Source organism: Dermacentor albipictus, chromosome 3, assembly GCF_038994185.2.
Source record: "Dermacentor albipictus isolate Rhodes 1998 colony chromosome 3, USDA_Dalb.pri_finalv2, whole genome shotgun sequence".
In the NCBI taxonomy this organism is placed as follows: domain Eukaryota; kingdom Metazoa; phylum Arthropoda; class Arachnida; order Ixodida; family Ixodidae; genus Dermacentor; species Dermacentor albipictus.
This window is the reverse complement of record NC_091823.1, coordinates 103,383,376-103,401,450: the sequence shown is the minus strand read 5'-3', so window position 1 is coordinate 103,401,450 and position 18,075 is coordinate 103,383,376. Positions and strand designations below refer to the sequence as shown.

The 18,075-nt window shown below is 47.6% G+C and overlaps 1 protein-coding gene across 1 annotated transcript; it reads left to right on the top strand.

Moving 5' to 3' along the window:
* The first annotated feature begins 220 nt into the window (after positions 1 to 220).
* On the top strand, positions 221 to 11,091 carry LOC139057509 (uncharacterized). Its single transcript, XM_070535878.1, has 4 exons — positions 221 to 1,612; positions 1,750 to 1,868; positions 10,708 to 10,847; positions 10,987 to 11,091. The coding sequence occupies exons 1-3, from the start codon at positions 1,348 to 1,350 to the stop codon at positions 10,837 to 10,839; spliced, it is 516 nt and encodes a 171-aa protein (XP_070391979.1). The 5' UTR covers positions 221 to 1,347; the 3' UTR covers positions 10,840 to 10,847; positions 10,987 to 11,091.
* The last annotated feature ends 6,984 nt before the right edge of the window (positions 11,092 to 18,075 follow it).

Below are 18,075 nucleotides of genomic sequence, written 5' to 3'. Positions count from 1 at the left end.
ATACGTCCTCCAAAAAAGAAAGGGGGGAGGGGGGGTACATGTTCGTCCAGTATGTCACAACAAAGGAGAAATTCCAGACAAGTTTTTCGGCCACCTGCGGTTCGAGGGAGAGGAGAAAATCGTAGAACGAGGACACGCCTATGTTGAAAAGCCAACTAAGCTATACACCAATGGGCACCAATTGAAATCGAACCCGTGAGTGGGCACGTGCCAAATACTTTCAAAGTCGTCAACATAGCAAAAAAAGCAATGCCCATGCCTTCTGCAGTAGCCCACTTCCCGAGCACGCCATAATACAAGTCGCTGCACAGCAAACGGCAGCTACTCGACCATCGGAGACCTACTGAAGTCGCGCTCCCTACGATACACTCCGCCAACTCCACTTGTGCCTCGAGGATGGCGTCTTCGGGCCGTGCTTCTACCTCCGCTGCTGCTGGGCTCGACCCTAGTCTGTACGGCTACGCCATGCTTATGGGAATCGGTGACAAGCTGTCGACGAGCAGCAGCGACGATAGCAGCAGCGACGAAAGCAGCAGTAGCAGCTCTTCCGGCAGTGACAGCGGAAACAGCGATGTCGCGTCGGCCGGCCCGTCCCAGTCAAAGGACGTCAAAAGCGTGCCGTCCACTTCCAGCGCCGCAGCCGTCGTCGTTGGGAGCGAGCCACTGGCCGGCCCGTCCCAGTCGAAGGACATCGAAAGCGTGCACCCGTCCACCTCAGGCACCACAGCCGTCTTCGTTAGGAGCGAGCCACAGATCTGGATTCAGCCAAACCTCGTCCGTCCGGCGGACTTTCCTAGTGACCACCCGGACCAAGTTCAGGATTGGAGCGATTGGCCCCAGTTCCCTCCCAAGAAGAAGGTGGATCCACAGCGGGCGATCGTGGAGAGACTGCCGGCCATGCTTCCCCATGTCATCCTCGTCAACCAGCACGAGTTCCTGCTGCATAGGATAGAACTGCTGATACACACACAGGGCAGGCGAGTGTTTTTTACAGCCGACGCGGTTATGCGCCATTGTGCAAGGGGCCGATCCCAAAACGGTTCGCTTTCAGAAGCGTTGAAATATCCTACTCCACAGGTTAGCATGCTGGCTTCTGTTGTTGGCATGAGCTTTCCGAACATACATTAGCGTTCCTGCCGAGAAGCCTCACCTTCCACATCGTGGTGTACATGTTGGTCTGAAAAAAAGACAGTGGACAGTAATGACACGAACGATAATCACCGTCTCAATTTGAGAAGGTATCCCTGCAGTTTACACCGATTCAGCAGTGTTGAGGACAAGCTTATTGGGTCACCCATGTTCATGGCAACAGGCAACGCGTAATTCAGATTCTAGGAACAATCGCCTATGCACGACCCAGGCATATTGCTGTCTGTTCATGTCTTTCTCAGCATGGCATCGTGCAATCATCGTGTTATAGCTGCTCGTTTCGAGACGTGCTTGCGTATTCATCGCGTGATAATGGTGTTCGTCAAAAATAACCGTGCCTCGACTATCTCCCTCGCATGCAGGTTCATGAAGCCAGCGCCTGAGTTTCGGATTACAAACTTGGTGGATAAGTGGCAGTACACGGTCTGGCTCACCTTCACGGATTACACTGGGCGCCAATGCGGTAAGTGTGAGCGAGACGCTATCGTCGTCGGCCTTATCGCCGCCTCCCGAGAGAGGCGTTTTTCTTTACATTTTTGTGTTTGTCTGTTTGTGGCGAAGTGAATTTAAGCCCTAAAGTGTATCCTTGGACTTGCGCAGTTGGTCAGTACTGCCACCCGGATTCACCGCGGCCCGGTTTCTGGTTGTACGGCCGGGTGCTGTCGTTTTCCAAGCTCAAGCTCTTCTCCAACGAGAAAAACATCCCGAACCCGCCTCCGGTAAGAGTTCGTTCACCGCTTCCACATTTTAGTCGCGATTGCTAGTTGGGTCGCCGTTCGTAAGGTGCACAATACTTGGCGAGTTTGAAGAAGCGTACGCTTTGCACTAACACCCTGGTCAGAAGGCTCTGGGTTTTACCAAGCTCTAGTGCCGTAAATATTCAGTCTAGTGGAGTGTGCTATCGCTCAAAGCTGGCCCGGTGACATTTGGGGAATCCGTGAGCAAGACATGACGGCGTGGGTGCTACAAGTCGTACTGTCCTGTACGATTTTTTGTTAGCCCAGGGAGGAACGGGGTCTTACAATTATACTCGTCGCTACCTGGGGGAGGAGGCTATTCTACAAGTGGCCACCTAGTCGACATTTCCATTTCGTCTGCTGCTGAATTGGCTGCAGCCGCCTGTTTCCTTCTGACGCGCACTCCAGCCCAGCTAAGCAGAACTTTAGCAGTGGACGAAATCGACATGTCCATTTGTTGGACCCTTACAGAATACTCCCGTTCTCGCTTCCTGATTTCTGGCTGGTCACTACGTCTTGTTTAAAAAAAAATGCGGCACACATGACCAAATGCCCCAAGGAGAAGAAACTCTGATTACGGTCATTTTCGCTGTTATAGAAGCAGTATTCAAGAATACGAATTCTTTGTCGGTGATAGCAACCGATCGCTGACTTATGCATCTTTAAGCACGCCTTATTGCATGGAACGCTTCTGTATTTTGACGAGTTCGTTTATTTTTACTCGAAAACAAAATATCAGTGTCAAAAACTACCGGTTCACAATGACATAAGTTGCAGTGGTTAGACAAGTGCGAACGATTTTCTTTCACATTCGCACTTGTCTAACCAGTGCAACCTATGTCATTGTGAACCGGTTCGCTGAACCGTATGTCATTGTGAACCGTCCTGTACATCGTCCTCATCCTGTACAGCCAGAGTAGGAAAGAGCAAACAATGAGTTCATGATCAGACAATATTTACCAGACATTAAGTCATTGCGAACGCTGTGAAAACGAAGTATTTTTATGCTTCGTGTTTATAGGAACTTCAAGCGAACAGCATGACGCGGCATAGCTAAAGTATGCAAGAAAATCGTTCTTAAAACATTTCACGTCGTTACTGCTCGCGCAATAATAACCTGCCAAAATGCGGCATAAGAAACTGAAGTAAAAGAACATCAAAATAATATGTTTATGAAGAATGATAGAAAAGAACGTATATTCTAATATAATTTGGAGACAGATGAAACTTCAACGCAGTGCTGTCTTGAGGAACCGCTGTTCGCTATTTGTGCCGCGTGCAGTTTAAAACACGGAGGGTGCCAATATTAAATCACCTCACACGACACTGCATCGCAGCTGGCAGAGAAGCTGCAGAAACGTTCACATCACGGAACGAAGAAAGCACTGTGGGCTTCGCAAACACGTTGCTGGTCGGCTTGCAACGATGAATTATCCACAACACAGCATAAGCATAAACAGCAGCAAAAATAGCTAGATTGCTGCTACAATGCGCGACGAAACGCCTACATCTTTCCGACCGTACCATGCCAGCGTCGCAAAGGAACCGATGGCGATTCTTCGTGATTTGGGAAAGTACGCTTAATTCTGCAGCACAGAATTAAGCGTAGTACGTTCCTTCTCCCAAATCACGAAGAATTGCCATCAGTTCCTATGCGAAGCTGGCGTGGTACAGTCGATTGCGACGGGCTCTTGCTTTGCCTCGGCTCGGACCATGTCAAATTTGTGCGCATGCGCGAGATAGGCAGGTGTCATTCTTTCCATCCATCCTCTTCGCCTTGACCGCCGCAGAACTGAAGCCCCTTTTTACGCCGAAATATTCCCCCCTCCCTCCCGCCTTGGGATGGTATTGACTCACACTTAGACATTCGTCGCCTCTCGGTGAAAAATGCGGCCGGCTCTTTTGTGCGCACTCCTTTCTGGGAACTGCACTTCGAGGAATGTACCTCGTGGCAGAGGTTGAAAAAATAACACCTGACAAGACAGCCGGCTCAATTTTGTTGTGCATTTAGGGACTGTATATTTTTATATTTCGAGGCAAATATTGTTCTGAAAACCGGCTTTTTTTTTCTCCAAATGTAATAAACATAGAAAAATAATGTCGTATTAAATAAATTATGTGGTTATCCTATTTTGCGCAAGAACATCCTTTAGCGCTTGTCGCTTTCAAAGACAAAATTTTGCTCCAAGGCGCCCAGCGCAAAATAATGCTGAAGCCTATTGTAGCAATATTTTTATAGTCAAATACATGTCCGAAGCGTGGCGGCTATGACGTTAGCAGTTTTCAGGCGCCCGAAGCACGGCAGAATCATGGCCTTTGATATCCTGGCTCTTTGTATCTGGAATGCCATAATTACGGATGTCATGGTGACCGCTTGTTGGAGCTCAAAATTTTGTCGCCGTGTTGTGAAGCGAAATCACTGAATATTAGGAGTGCGTAATTATTTATTTTCAATCTGTTTTCACACACAGCAAGCTATCATCGCCGTAAAGCAGATCAGTTAGCATAGTTACTTTGCCTTCACTTAGGTGCAACGTCGTATTAGTTACCTTTAACGTGCAGAAGCCGTCGGTAGGAGGCAGGGACGAAAGCGTGCGAATAGGGACGCGCACAAAGCTACATTTCTTTTTTATACGGTAAGGGTAATTTCATTTTTTTTTTTCACAGAAACGTCTTACCTGCCCAGAGTCCAGGTTTTTCTTTCTGTTCTACCTGTGCGCTTACTCAGGTCGACACTCGCGCTCGCTCAGCAGCAGCTGTATATTGCAGCCTTCTGGATATTTGAGCGGCAACGTTCCAGCACCGTGTTACCATGAGTTCCGGCTCTTTTTCTTCTTTTTAACAAATAGCGTGACGATACTGTGCATACACGTCCCAACTTAGAGCGTGCTATTTATATCGCGGAGTGCACTGAACTGATTACCTCGTTGCAAAGCTAATTGGCGGCCTTGCAATAGCAGTGCGGGTCAAGGGCCGATTTACGCTCGAGCTCCACGCCGCACCACCCGCCTGCCCGTACCACGCATGTGGCGGGGTGAGAATTTGCGCATTTCGCAGACTGGTACGCACATTTCGGTTTACACTGCATGTGCGAGCCCAGCGTATACCGAAATTTGTAAACCGGTGGGCGAAGTGCGCAGTTTTCTGCACGACCGCACGCGTCACGGCTCAAGCGTAAATCGGCTTTTAGTTAACCAGCCCCAAGGTCGGGATAAAGCTGTGCGACTGGTGCGCGGCCTGCACAGTACTCCGCTATCACACCGGTCAGGTGGTGTAGCGCAAACAAATTTCTCGGAGTGTGCTGACGTCACCGCACGCTCACGTAGTCCCGCAGAACCTTTATAATGGTTAGTTCTAACAGTTTACGAACATATTTCTTTAAACATTTTAGTAGCACTCTGTCAATTCGCTACCGACTTGGATTGGGGCTACGATTTAAAACAAAGAGCTTGATTCCTGAGTATGTTACATATCGGCATTAATGCGTGTTACAAAACATTCTGAAACTCTCAAGTTACTTCCAATTCTTAATATTTCTCTGCAAAAAGTACGAGCTGTGGACATACTGAGGATACATGTCCTTCAGAAAAAAAAATATTTTCATGATGTATTGTAAAGCATTCTTTACACAAAAGTAACGAGCCTTTTGACGCAGTGCTAAAGTTTTTATATAGACAAAAGCTAGAAGACATGTTGACGGGGAACTTAAAATATTCTGTGTGAAAAAGTATGAAGAAAATCTTTTAACGGCTTATTTAAAATATTCTTTATACAAAAGTAATAAGGAAGTCTTTTGACTGTGTATTAAAAGTATTCTTTATACAAAAGTAAGAAAGAAGCATTTTGACAGTGTATGAACAAATGTTACCAGAATGTAAATGTAAATAGACTCAATAAAGTAAATAGAAAGTTGGTAGATGTTCTAAATAATGTTAACAGGCATTTTTGTAAGGCTTACTCGCACTGCCCACGGACGCGTAATTGTACTGTTTAATCTTCACCGTCCATAGAAGCCTTCTTTTTCGATGTCTCGAACGTGAAAATAATCGCCAGCCATTTGTCGAAGTATTAGAGAACCGCAGCGCGCAGCACCTAGTAATCTTCTTCGTGATTTGGGAGAGGGAAAGTACGCTCAATTCTGCAGCCCATATGGGAGCACGGTGCAGCGTACTGGGGGTGGGGGCGGGGGATGAAAGATGAGGGGATAGAGGGGGAAAGGGAGAGTAGGCTTCAGGCAGCGTACGTCAGCATCATGTGGTGGCCGTTGAAAGTGAGATGGAAAAAGCCGGGCGGCGCAGAAACGATCCGTTCAAAGAATGCGGCCACCCTGCACGGAGCGGGGCAGGAGGCGCGCATTGAGGCACCCAGCCTTATATTTAGCTCGGGCCCAACTCCGACGCGGCCTGTTCAACGCAAAAAAAAAAAAACGTTTTTCTGAGATCACTCATGGACCGATTTTAATGAAATTCAATGCATCCGAGTGATTCGCACTTTCCAGCGCCTATAGGTGGCGCAGAGAACGTTTCAATATGGCGGGGATAGAGGTGATGAGGCGAGACGAAAGCGTGCGCACCTGCAGATGCAGGTGGCCTACGAGCCTCTGGTATCTCCAAGCGCGGTCCTTGACCTTTCCAAGGACACGCAGCGATGCGATGTCGAAGGAGAGGCTCCGTTTTACGCTGGGAGTTTTAGTGTTGGGGACGCAAGCGGCTTGCGTACGCAAGAACTAGGGGCGACGTTACCGCGCATGCGCAGACCGCTACGTCTACTTGCGTCCTTGGGTTGTTGGAGCGGCCGAAAACATCGCTGCCCCTAAGAGGTCACGTTACCCACGTGACTCTTGCGGTGTAGGAGAACTTACGAGCAGCTAGCGGGTAGATAATGTAATAAATCTTTCGCCAAGTGTCGACAGACGTCGTTTTTATATATATTAGAGAGGTTTAGCATGTCCGGTATGCGGATAAACGCAGTTGGGGCGTTAGGGCGGAGCTATAAAGGGGAGCGTCTTGCAGGGTGCATCCACCTGGCGGCGTAGAGCTAAAACTGACAAAATCAGCTAATATTGCTGTAACCAAGTCCATTCTACTTCGCTGCTGGTGTAAGTTATCGGCACTGGCTTAACTGTGTTGCTGCCAAAAATTTATACCCGCAGCAAAGTAAAATACACTTGGTTACTGCAATATGAGCTGTTTTTGTCTGTTTGAGCTTTGCGCCACCAGGTGGCAGCACTATGCAGGCCGCTCTAGTTCATGGCTCCGCCCCAACTCCCCAGCCTACGTTTACCCGATTCCCGGACGCTGTAAACCTCTCTATTAACTGCTTCTAATAAAAAGAGTTTAATGTACTTTACTTCATATGCTTCATATCATATTTTATAACATGATAACGCAGCAACGATCAGACGTTGGTGGTGCTTCGAGCGCATGCGACCTCATTGCGGTTTGCGTTTGGGGCCGCTAACCTATAACACGTTTCTGCTTGCGTACGCAAACGCAAACGCACCCAGGCGCTTGGGGCCCCAACGCCTTGCGTCCCCAATACTAAAACTCTCTAATAGGGAGTTTTAGTGTTGGGGACGCAAGCGGCTTGCGTACGCAAGAACTAGGGGCGACGTTACTGCGCATGCGCAGACCGCTACGTCTACTTGCGTCCTTGGGTTGTTGGAGCGGCCGAAAACATCGCTGCCCCTAAGAGGTCACATTACCCACGTGACTCTTGCGGTGTAGGAGAACTTACGAGTTGCTAGCGGGTAGATAATCTAATAAATCTTTCGACAAGTGTCGACAGACGTCGTTTTTATGTGTATTAGAGAGGTTTAGCGTGTCGGTATTCGGATAAACGCAGTTGGGGTGTTGGGGCGGAGCCATAAACGGGAGCCTCCTGCTTGGTGCATCCACCTGGCGGCGCAAAGCTCAAATCGACAAAAGCAGCTAATATTGCTGTAACCAAGTCTATTCTACTTCGCTGCTGGCGTAAATTATCGGCAATGGCTTAATTGTGTTGCTGCCAAAAATTTATACCAGCAGCAAAGTAAAATATACTTCGTTACTGCAATATTAGCTGTTTTGTCTGTTTGAGCTTTGCGCCACCAGGTGGCAGCACCATGCAAGACGCTCTAGTTCATGGCTCCGCCCCAACGTCCCAGCCTGCGTTTACCCCGTTACCGGACGCTGTAAACCTCTCTATTAACTGCTTCTAATAAAAAGAGTTTAATGTACTTTACTTCGTATGCTTCATTTCATATTTTATAACATGATAACGCAGCAACGATCAGACGTTGGTGGTGCTGCGAGCGCATGCGACCTCATTGCGGTTTGCGTTTGGGGCCGCTAACCTATAACACGTTTCTGCTTGCGTACGCAAACGCAAACGCACCCAAGCGCTTGGGGCCCCAACGCCTTGCGTCCCCAATACTAAAACTCCCTAATATGGCGGGGAATACGAGAGACGACAAGCGCGGCTGTCCAGGCCAAGTGACTGCGTACAGACAAGCGCGCCGTAAGAGGCCCGCCGCATACTATCAAAGTTAGTCTGCGATGTAACCGGCGCCGCAAAGATTACTATTTCTCCTTACGTTTTGTAATTTATACGCGATGTACGAGAATTGACACCAATCACTTAATCGGCAACGTTCGGATGTAAAGAAAGCGCAGTACCCCCCTAGCCGCTATGTGTGCATTCAAGACGAGATACATGGCTCCATGCACCAGCTTAGTTGCGGAATGCTTGTCAAAAAGGCCACATGACACGGAAACATTTCAGTAGTGTCGATTTACAATATGTGAGCGGGACGGTGAGTGTGCCAGCGCGCCCGGTTTCCAGAGCTATGAGCGCTTTCGCGTGCTGTCGGGAAACTCGCACGCGCAGTCATCAACAACCGCTTTAAGTATACGCAGTCCGGGCCCTTGTTTCGCGCAATATTGTCATAGGAGAGATGCTTTAAGACCAAACAGAACAAATAAAAAATCAGAAACGCCTGCGCACGACCTTAGATCGGTGCACGCCTTTCGCCACGCCCCCCCCCCCCCTTCCCTCAAAAAAAAAAAAAAAAATGAAGCGAATGCTTTGTGCATTGACGGCCTGCTTCATTCCCACACAGAACGACTAAGAACAGTTGCGGAATACGTTACCTAGTTTGCAATGATCGCGACGCAGCGTCAGGCACCGTCGCAGAGTATTTACCGAAACAGCGCGAGTGCAGGTAGAAAATTTCATAAACGGTGGCACTTCCGTACTTAAATTTACATGGGAATCTGTGGAAACGGATTCCCATGTAATCCGAAACAATGAAATCCGAAACAACATGCTTTACTCAATTATGACTCAATGAAAAAATACACAATTGCATTCTGCTCAATGAACCCTTGTCCTTAAGTAGAGAGAAAGCGATGAGTACTATACCGACAGCATGGCACCGGCAGGTTCAATGTGTATGCACTCTTAGCTGGTTTCAGGATGGCCTGCATTGTCATTTGCTTCACCAGTGGAACACTGAAATGCCTCTATGTTTGCGTTTGATTCATTCTGTACAGGGTTTGTGCAGTGTGGCTTGATAGCACGAAGTTGTGGGTTTGACTAAACTCTGGTAACAACTAGCGAGTGGTATACAAAAAAAAAATTGAATCCCCATGCTTTCGGAGCCTGTTGAGAGTGCAGGAGGTGCCAGGCCAGTTTTGTGCCGAACTAATTCATGAAGTGTTTGGTGCCGTTCACACTATTGTGCATGGCGAACGCTATCGGTTCACTGAATGCAGTTTAAACTGCTTTACTTACAGGTAAGTGGGCACTCCACTCGGGTTGAGTAGGCTGCCCAGTCGCACACTAAAATATTGGTGCTTCAAGCAGGCTGGATTTTGATTTTACAGCGAAGCTGTTAGCCTCTAGTTGGTCACCATTTTTCATGTTCGCATCTATCGTCAAAATTTTGGACCCATCCTGGCGACAGTACTAAGACAAGAGCAGTGGCCCCTACCCCAGTGTGGTACAGGCTTCAATCAGTTAGCAAAACGAAGTGAACAGTGCGTACATTCTCTGTAATCGCTCATGCAACGTATAGAGAACAGTATATATTTCAATAAAGAACAAGCGCAAAGCAATCATCGAAACCACATAATTGATGAGGCGGTCCTGACAACAATGCGATGCACGTGGTGCTCCCTGCATACATTTCCCGGTAACGATTATTGCTGCGCAAGCTGCCACAGTGATGGCAACATGCAACGTGAGGAGCGACGTTCCTAGCATTTCGTATGTAAAAGAACCAGCCTAACAAATGACTTCAATGTTGTTGCAGCACCGCTATAGGGGGCAGCGTACCCGCCGTGGTTGCTCAGTGGCTATGGTGTTGGGCTGCTGAGCACGAGGTCGCGGGATCGAATCCCGGCCACGGCGGCCGCATTTCGATGGGGGCGAAATGCGAAAACACCCGTGTGCTTTGATTTAGGTGCACGTTAAAGAACCCCAGGTGGTCAAAATTTCCGGAGTCCTCCACTACGGCGTGCCTCATAATCAGAAAGTGGTTTTGGCACGTAAAACCCCAAATATTATTATATTATAGGGGCAGCGTGCTGTCACAATTACCATTACTCTCAAGCAATAAAGCATCGCATAACCCCCTTAGCAGTAGCAGTGTTGGTTTTCAACACCTTTGCTGGACCTCTACTTTCGCAAGGCTGGGATGGAGAGTAAATTTGTTTGTAAATATGTATGTCATAAGAATAACGAAATATGAGCATGCAGTCTGTTCCCTAGACCAACGCCTTCCCTTCCCCACTCCAAACTAAAAGCTCAACACCAGAAACTGCCCTCCTTTGTCTTGCAGATCAGTCTGAGGAGTTCCCGCACTTACCGTATCCAAGTGAATGTTGGGATTGTGGACGATTACGGACACATCGTCAGCGCATCGGTCGTGCGGCAATCTGTTGGTGACCGCTTCATTGCCGTCGCAACCTGAAATTCTAGGTGGGTGTCGTGTTTTCCATGATAGCTGTTTCCTTTCCAAATCTGTGCATTTCACTGTCCTCTTCTCTCTTTTTCCTCCTGCAGCTGATGAAACCACGTTCCGTATTTTATTTTCATTTTCCTTTTTTTTTGCTTCTAGTCTCAAGCCTCGAGTCAAGAAAACGTTCAAGACTGAGTCACATTAAGCAAAGCCTCCCTCTGATGCTGTGAGCTCAGTGCGTGGTATTTTACCAAACAGACGATGCTTCTTTCTGCTGAAAACTATGGTTTGCTTTAAAAAAGTGGTTTTTACAATAGATGTACTTATGCAAATTCACTTGCACGAATTTGTTATGACCATAACCGGAAATTGCAATGTCTTGTACACTTACCTGACCAAGTTATCATGGTACACTTAAGAAAGAAATAGTGATTTGTTTTCACATGAAAAAATAAAATTTCTTTCATGCAATTCCCATTGCTCCAAGCCTCATTTTCTCATGTCAAGCATCTGGCGCGTGCAGAAGCACCCGTAGTATCGCGACACACAGCCTCCGAATTTGGAAACAAGGTTTCAAGATAAGTGGGAGGGATTAGGTCACAACCTATGGGCCGTTCTGGTTTTCATTCTAATGCCCATGACAAGCTTCAGCGAGTTAGACCCAAGTAAATAGTCGCCTACTGAATTGAATTTCAAGTAGGAATAAAAAACACGGCAAACGCTTACCACGTGGTGGTGAAGAGGGCCATTTAGTGGCGACTGCCGTGCTCCCTCTCCTTGTCTCGGTAGCGGTCCCTTTGGCGGCTCCTGTCTCTGTAGTCACACTCAGAACCGGTCACGCCTATAGACTTCCCTTGGCGTGACGATCGCTCTTGTGACCGGACTCTCTCTCTCAAGCGCGGACGGTCCTTACTCCTGCGCTATTGCAAAACACGCGACAGGTGCACATGAGAAATGCGCTCGCGAAATCACAACATGCAATAATTTTCATTCAGTTAAGAGGAAATAAAAGCGGTGCACCTACACATGATGCTGAGTAGGTTCTATGTGCCGTGTACTTTCGGCTAGAAAAGTTTACAAGAGAGGGATCCGACCGCATCTATGGAGCCCGTACATATTGCAATACAACGCCATACTGCAACACCACAGATTGAACAGACAACGATATACCCACCTCCACGCAAGACCTCTCACGTGGAGATGCCGTAACGTGTCGACAATTACAAACCAATACACACCTCTATTTAAGCAGAGTACATGCAACACTCCCAACTCTACAGTCATACAAATGTCCCCTTTGTGACAGTTACGCCTCCCTATATCACACCACATGGGCGTGCCCCAACGTGAAGGCAGCCCCACAAATACCCAACTCCACACACGAGCAGTGGGAGGCCGTGCTTAGTTCGGACCCTCGTAACCAGCAGCAACTGGTGTGGCGGGCCCGGGAGGCAGCAGGAGCCGCCGGAGCCGTGCAATAAGGGCGCCTCCCGCACAAGCAGAAATACAACTGCTTGTCCTTTCCTTTTTTTAAAGAAAATAAATGTTTCTCCTCCTCCTGCTCACCGAAAGAAGTTTACCAGTAAAATCGTGCAACATCTTTACACACGCAGATAACTTCTGTTCATTCAACCTTTACGGAACTGAACAAATGAAGTGATGCAGCAAGCTTAATTTAACAGGATGCAGAAAAAACTAAAGCCCAAGAACTGTTGATTTATTCATCAGTGATTGGACAATTCTAACTTGCACCCACTTTCCATGTTCAAAGTAGAAATCTAATGTGCACCCATTTTTTTTTAGCGAGAAAAGCGTAGCATGCCTCCTGTTTTGGCAATATGAAAAGACGAAATCTGCAAACTCTACCTTCAGAGAATAGAAATTTATACTTAACGTCCATCATTAGGTGTTACTCAATCTTAATTGCTACAAACCACAACACGTGTTTCATACAGACCATTGTGTTGATATTCTACGCTTGTGAAACGACTTTGCAACAAACACAAACATCTTTAGAATGAGATTTTGCAATCAAAGACAAAGTAGCACGTCATCATTGTCGTCGTCATACGTGAGAATGATAACCGCTGCCATCGCCTGCCGTTTTGCATTGTATCCGATTGCATCACGTGCAGGCAATATTCAGACCAATCTTCAAACGCACAGAGAGGGAGAGAGAGAGATCCGAATCGAGGAAACACCGTAACCATTTGATGCGCTCTATCGTTTTTGCTTTAAAGTCCTACTAGGGAAGGCTGACAATAGGCATTTCTGGTGAATGATGATGTGTGTTCAAGCCATTCACCGTTTCGTAAGCTGCCGCTAAAGGTGGTTGCTATTGGCACTACCTTCGAGGTCAGGCGCGTGCATGTTTACCAGTTTACCACTCAAGTTGGAATTATTCAGCGAAGGCCAATTTTGAGATCGAAATAACTTGTCTAGGCCAACGAAAAAGCACTGATGCTGGCTGGAACCTTCGGTCGGGATTAAACTAACTGAAAAATCAAATTAATAGAATTCTCTTAACGGTCTACATGACCGATCGCAATGGTAACGAGATGCCAGTAAAGGCAACAGTGAGAAAAGTGCACATTTCGTCAATTCCGAAAGCGTGTGCGTAAATAGGACCAAACTATAGATGATGATAGGAACGCAGGCTGTGTTAGGGCCACGACGACAGACGTTATGCAGCTTTAAAGGTCGTTAATCTAACCTGCACACGCAAAATCGGCTCATCGGTGCCAACTGAACTAACATATTAGCGGCACGCATTCCGCAGCGGTTTGGAGGCTGTTCCCAAAGCGGCCAATTAACAGTGAATGTATGTCACGGCCACACTGCCTAGACTATTAGGCCTACTCGGCGCTGCTTCATCGGGCATCGGCGACTAAAGTTACTGTTCGGTGTTGAATTGACACAGATGCATAGGCTACAGCTGCTCGACATTCAGAAAGCGGACAAACAGGGTCGCCAGATTGGGCTATTAATAGCCAAATTGGGCTACTTTTTGTCCGAGTTCGCGTCAGAATTTTCCTTTTGGCTATGTGGCTATTTTTTGGGCTACATCTATTTCCTGTGTAAAAAAAAAAGTAATTTGCATGTTCTATGTAAAGAACACATATGCTTGTCAAAAGGTCAAGGATAGCGGCCTTTTGATAATTATAATTATGAAAGCGGGCCTAAGGAAGCATGTCTCCATCCGTGAACTAACGCTACCCGCGCCCGCACCAGCGAACATAAACTGCTGCTGTCTCCACATGTGAGCTTTCTGCGTGCTACGTTTTAAGCATGAGATGCTTCTAGCTCCCGGCGCCAGAACGGAGAGCGAACACCGAGCTGAACCTAACCAAAATTTGCCGAATTTTCTGCTTGCCGCGTGGCGCGCATACGTGGCAATTCGCTCGGACTCTTCCTGCCCAAATTGCCCCTGCTCCAACGCCAACGTGGAACATATCCTCTTCCGTTGCCCCACAGCCACCACAGCCATGCGTTCCCTACACAACTCCAAACCCTCCTCCTGTCTTTTCTATCACTACTACCCGTACCAAATGCCGCCGCCGAACGAGTGTTCAGCCAGGTCTCGCTCATTAAAACCGACCTTCTAAATGTATTGTCGAACGAGGCATTGGCAGCGCTCCTCCACGTGAAGTTTGGCCTGGCCAGGAACGGAGGCTGCTGCAAAGATTTTGAACCGGGCCAAGAATATTTGTCCCGTTTCAGCTCTGACATTTTGTACGGAACAAGCAGTTCCACTTCGCCATAAGCTCGTGATGCTTGATCCTATTGACACTGGTACTTGTTTATGTTCATCGAGTTACCACGTTTCAGCGCCTAACAACTTTTATCGCACAGCGCAGGACGCGCCTTCATGTATCGGAAGTTTCTGGAATGTTATCGATGGTTCCATCTGCTGTCTATCACCGAACCTTGCGTAATCTGATTGCATGTACGCGCGACGCCTATAGTATAGAATTTTATGCAAGACACGTGGGTCCCAGCTATTAGTCTGGAACATTCGACGACTGATGTATAAAAGCCGACGCGCTTGCAAGGTCGATTCAAATAGGTCGCGAAGCTTCGGGCGAAAAGCGGTTCAGTACAGATTGTCACCGACATCAGCATGGCGGGTTATGGGAGCAGCGATTGAAGTGCGACTATGTTTGGAGGGAACAAGCATGGGAAAAGAAAAACGCGTTTTTTAATTCAAACGAGACGCAGTTAGATTCATTCAACGAAAATAAAATTTCTAGTCAATTTTGTATATTCGTGATGAGTTAAGAAAATACGTTTAATTTTATTATTATTAATAAATGCATTTCTTCTCAGCGCCCATCGCTACAGGGGGCGTTGACACCACTATCACTCGCAGTGCAATGCACGTCTTGAAATGCGCAGAAAGGCGCAATCGTATCACCTGTTGAAATACGCCCCCCTCACAATTTGTGCTTTCTTGCTTGTCGACGTTTGTCTGAATTTGGTTACGCGGGTAGCTTCATTGCTTCTTAATCTGTTCAGTCAAAAGTAGTGAGTTACGACCGCCAGATAATTGTGTAGTTGTTGTCGTGCGACTGCGCTGGCCGACGGGCTTGGCATCCGACAATAGGATCAGCACTCTACACCTAAAGCTTTCGTTGGCCTCCAAAGAAAGTATGTTCTGTGCAGGGATGCGATTTGGACAACCGTACGGCTGGCCTTTTCCTGCATCGCTTTCCACGCTGAAAGCTCGAAACGCCCATCAAGTCGAATGGCGGGGCATATGAATATACAGCCCCAAAGGAACAACAACAAAACAAATTTCGCGCCTCCGAAAACAAAATGACGTCCCTTCTGCTTTTAACGGACATGACCTCACGATAAGCCACATGGCGGGAACAGTAACATGGAAAAGCACAGGACAAAATCTAGGCAGCGACCACTTTATTATTTCGCTCACGCTAGGAAAAGGCGTCAAAAGACGCCTCATCAAACAACCGAAATTAACGGAGTGGGATAAATTCAGAGAGATAAGAAAGGAGGCCTCACTGCCGGACGATATCTACAATATCGACGAGTGGACACACCTCCTTAAAACGCATATAGAGGAAGCGACTACAACCATAGAGGATGACGACGCACCCTCAGCACTAGACAGCAAACTGCTGAACATGTGGAGCAGAAAGAGTAATCTGGAGAAAAGACTCAAGGCACAAAGATGGAAGAGGAATATCCGGCGCGAACTAGCCAGACTCAACAAAAACATAGAAACATATGCGATTAAGCTCAACGAGCAAAATTGGTACAGCAAGTGCGATGAGATGGAAACCAATATGAGTCTCTCCAAAACATGGAGCCTTCTCAGACATCTAATCGACCCTAGTAAATCAAAAATGCAAGCTAGTACAAACCAGGTGAGAGCGAGGCACGGCTTTGTTGGCACAGATGACGAGCTCATTAGCGAGCTCCAAGAAACATATCTTGGAAAAGCAGAGAGCGAGGTGTTTAGGGACTACGAGGGACCTCCCAATCCAGATCTCGATGCTCCCATCACCACGACAGAGGTTAGAGCAGAGATTAATAACCTCAGAAAGAGATCAGCCCCCGGCCCGGACGGGATAACAAACACAGCTCTTAGGAATCTAGACGATGAGTCTATCATTGCATTAACCAAATTTATGAACCAGGTGTGGGAGAAAGGAGAACTCCGAAAAACATGGAAACAGGCGGACGTAGTCTTTATTCCCAAGCCAGGCAAAGTACCCGGCTTGAACAACATGCGACCAATCTCCCTCACCTCGTGTGTAGGGAAATTGATGGAGCATGTTGTTCAAACGAGGCTGACCAGGTACATGGAGGAGAATGATCTCCGGCCGCATGAAATGGTTGGATTCAGGCCAGGGCTCAGTACACAAGATGTCATGCTCAGACTTAAGCATGATACCCTAAACCGATACGACTCAACTGACACCAGGGCGATCCTAGGTCTCGACCTCACCAAGGCATTTGACAACGTTAGCCATAAGGCTATCTTCGTAGGCCTCGAAGAGGTAGGTGTGGGACACAGGGTATATGCATACGTCAAAGACTTTCTGTCACAGAGGGAGGCGAATATAAAATTTCTGGATGTAAAATCCCCTCCCATCACACTTGGGAGCAAGGGAACCCCGCAAGGGTCTGTGCTCTCGCCCTTCCTATTCAACAAAGCGATGAGGGGTCTCCCAGCGGAACTCAATAAGATTAAATCGATTAAATTTAGCATGTACGCGGATGATATCAACATCTGGGTTAACAGTGGGAGTGACGCAGCCATCGAGCTTAAACTACAGATAGCGGCGAATATGGTGGAAGAGTACGCGGTCAGCAGAGGCTTGGCGTGCTCGCCACAGAAATCGGAGCTGTTAATCATTGAGCCAAAACATCAAAGGAGACACGCTGGAAGCAGCAGACCCATCACTATTTTCGTAAACGGAAATGAGGTTCCCAAGGTGGAGGAAATAATAATTCTGGGCATGTATATCCAGAGAAATGGATGCAACCTCACGACAATCAAAAAGCTAGAAGGATACGCGGCGCAGGTAACGGGGATCTTTAGGAGAATTTCACTGAAAAGCAGGGGCCTCAAAGAGAACAGCCTCCTCAGACTCATGCAAGCCTTCATTACCAGCCGTATAGCATATGCCACACCGTATCTTGTGTTTAGACGAGAAGAAAAGGATAAAATAGATGCGATCATTAGGAAGAGCGTTAAGAGAGCCCTATGGCTCCCAGACTCGACCTCGACAGACCTCATCCTCAAAATGGGGGTACACAACACGCTAGTTGAACTCACTGAGGCAGTACGAGTGTCTCAGTTGGAAAGATTAGGCCAGTCTAAAACAGGGAGAAAAATCATGGAATGGGTAGGAATTCAATGTGACAGGGGTGCCCCGACTGACAAGAAAGACATTCCGTTGGACGTGCGTAAGCGCTTCCGAATCGCGCCCCTACCTAAAAATATGCATCCTATCTACAACAAAGAGAGGAGAGCTCACAGGGCTAAGGCTCTCGTAAATAAACTTAAAGACACACCGGCGCATAACGTAGCGTACGTGGACGCCGCTTGCGGCAGAGACGGCGCTGCGGTATCGACGGTGGTTGACGGCGACGGGTGCGTTAAGATAGCGTGCTCCACGTGCACGAGGGACGCCTGTACAGCTGAGGAGGTTGCAGTAGCGCTCGCTTGTGCGGGAACAAAAGAGGGAGTAATATTATGCGATAACAAATTAGCTATCC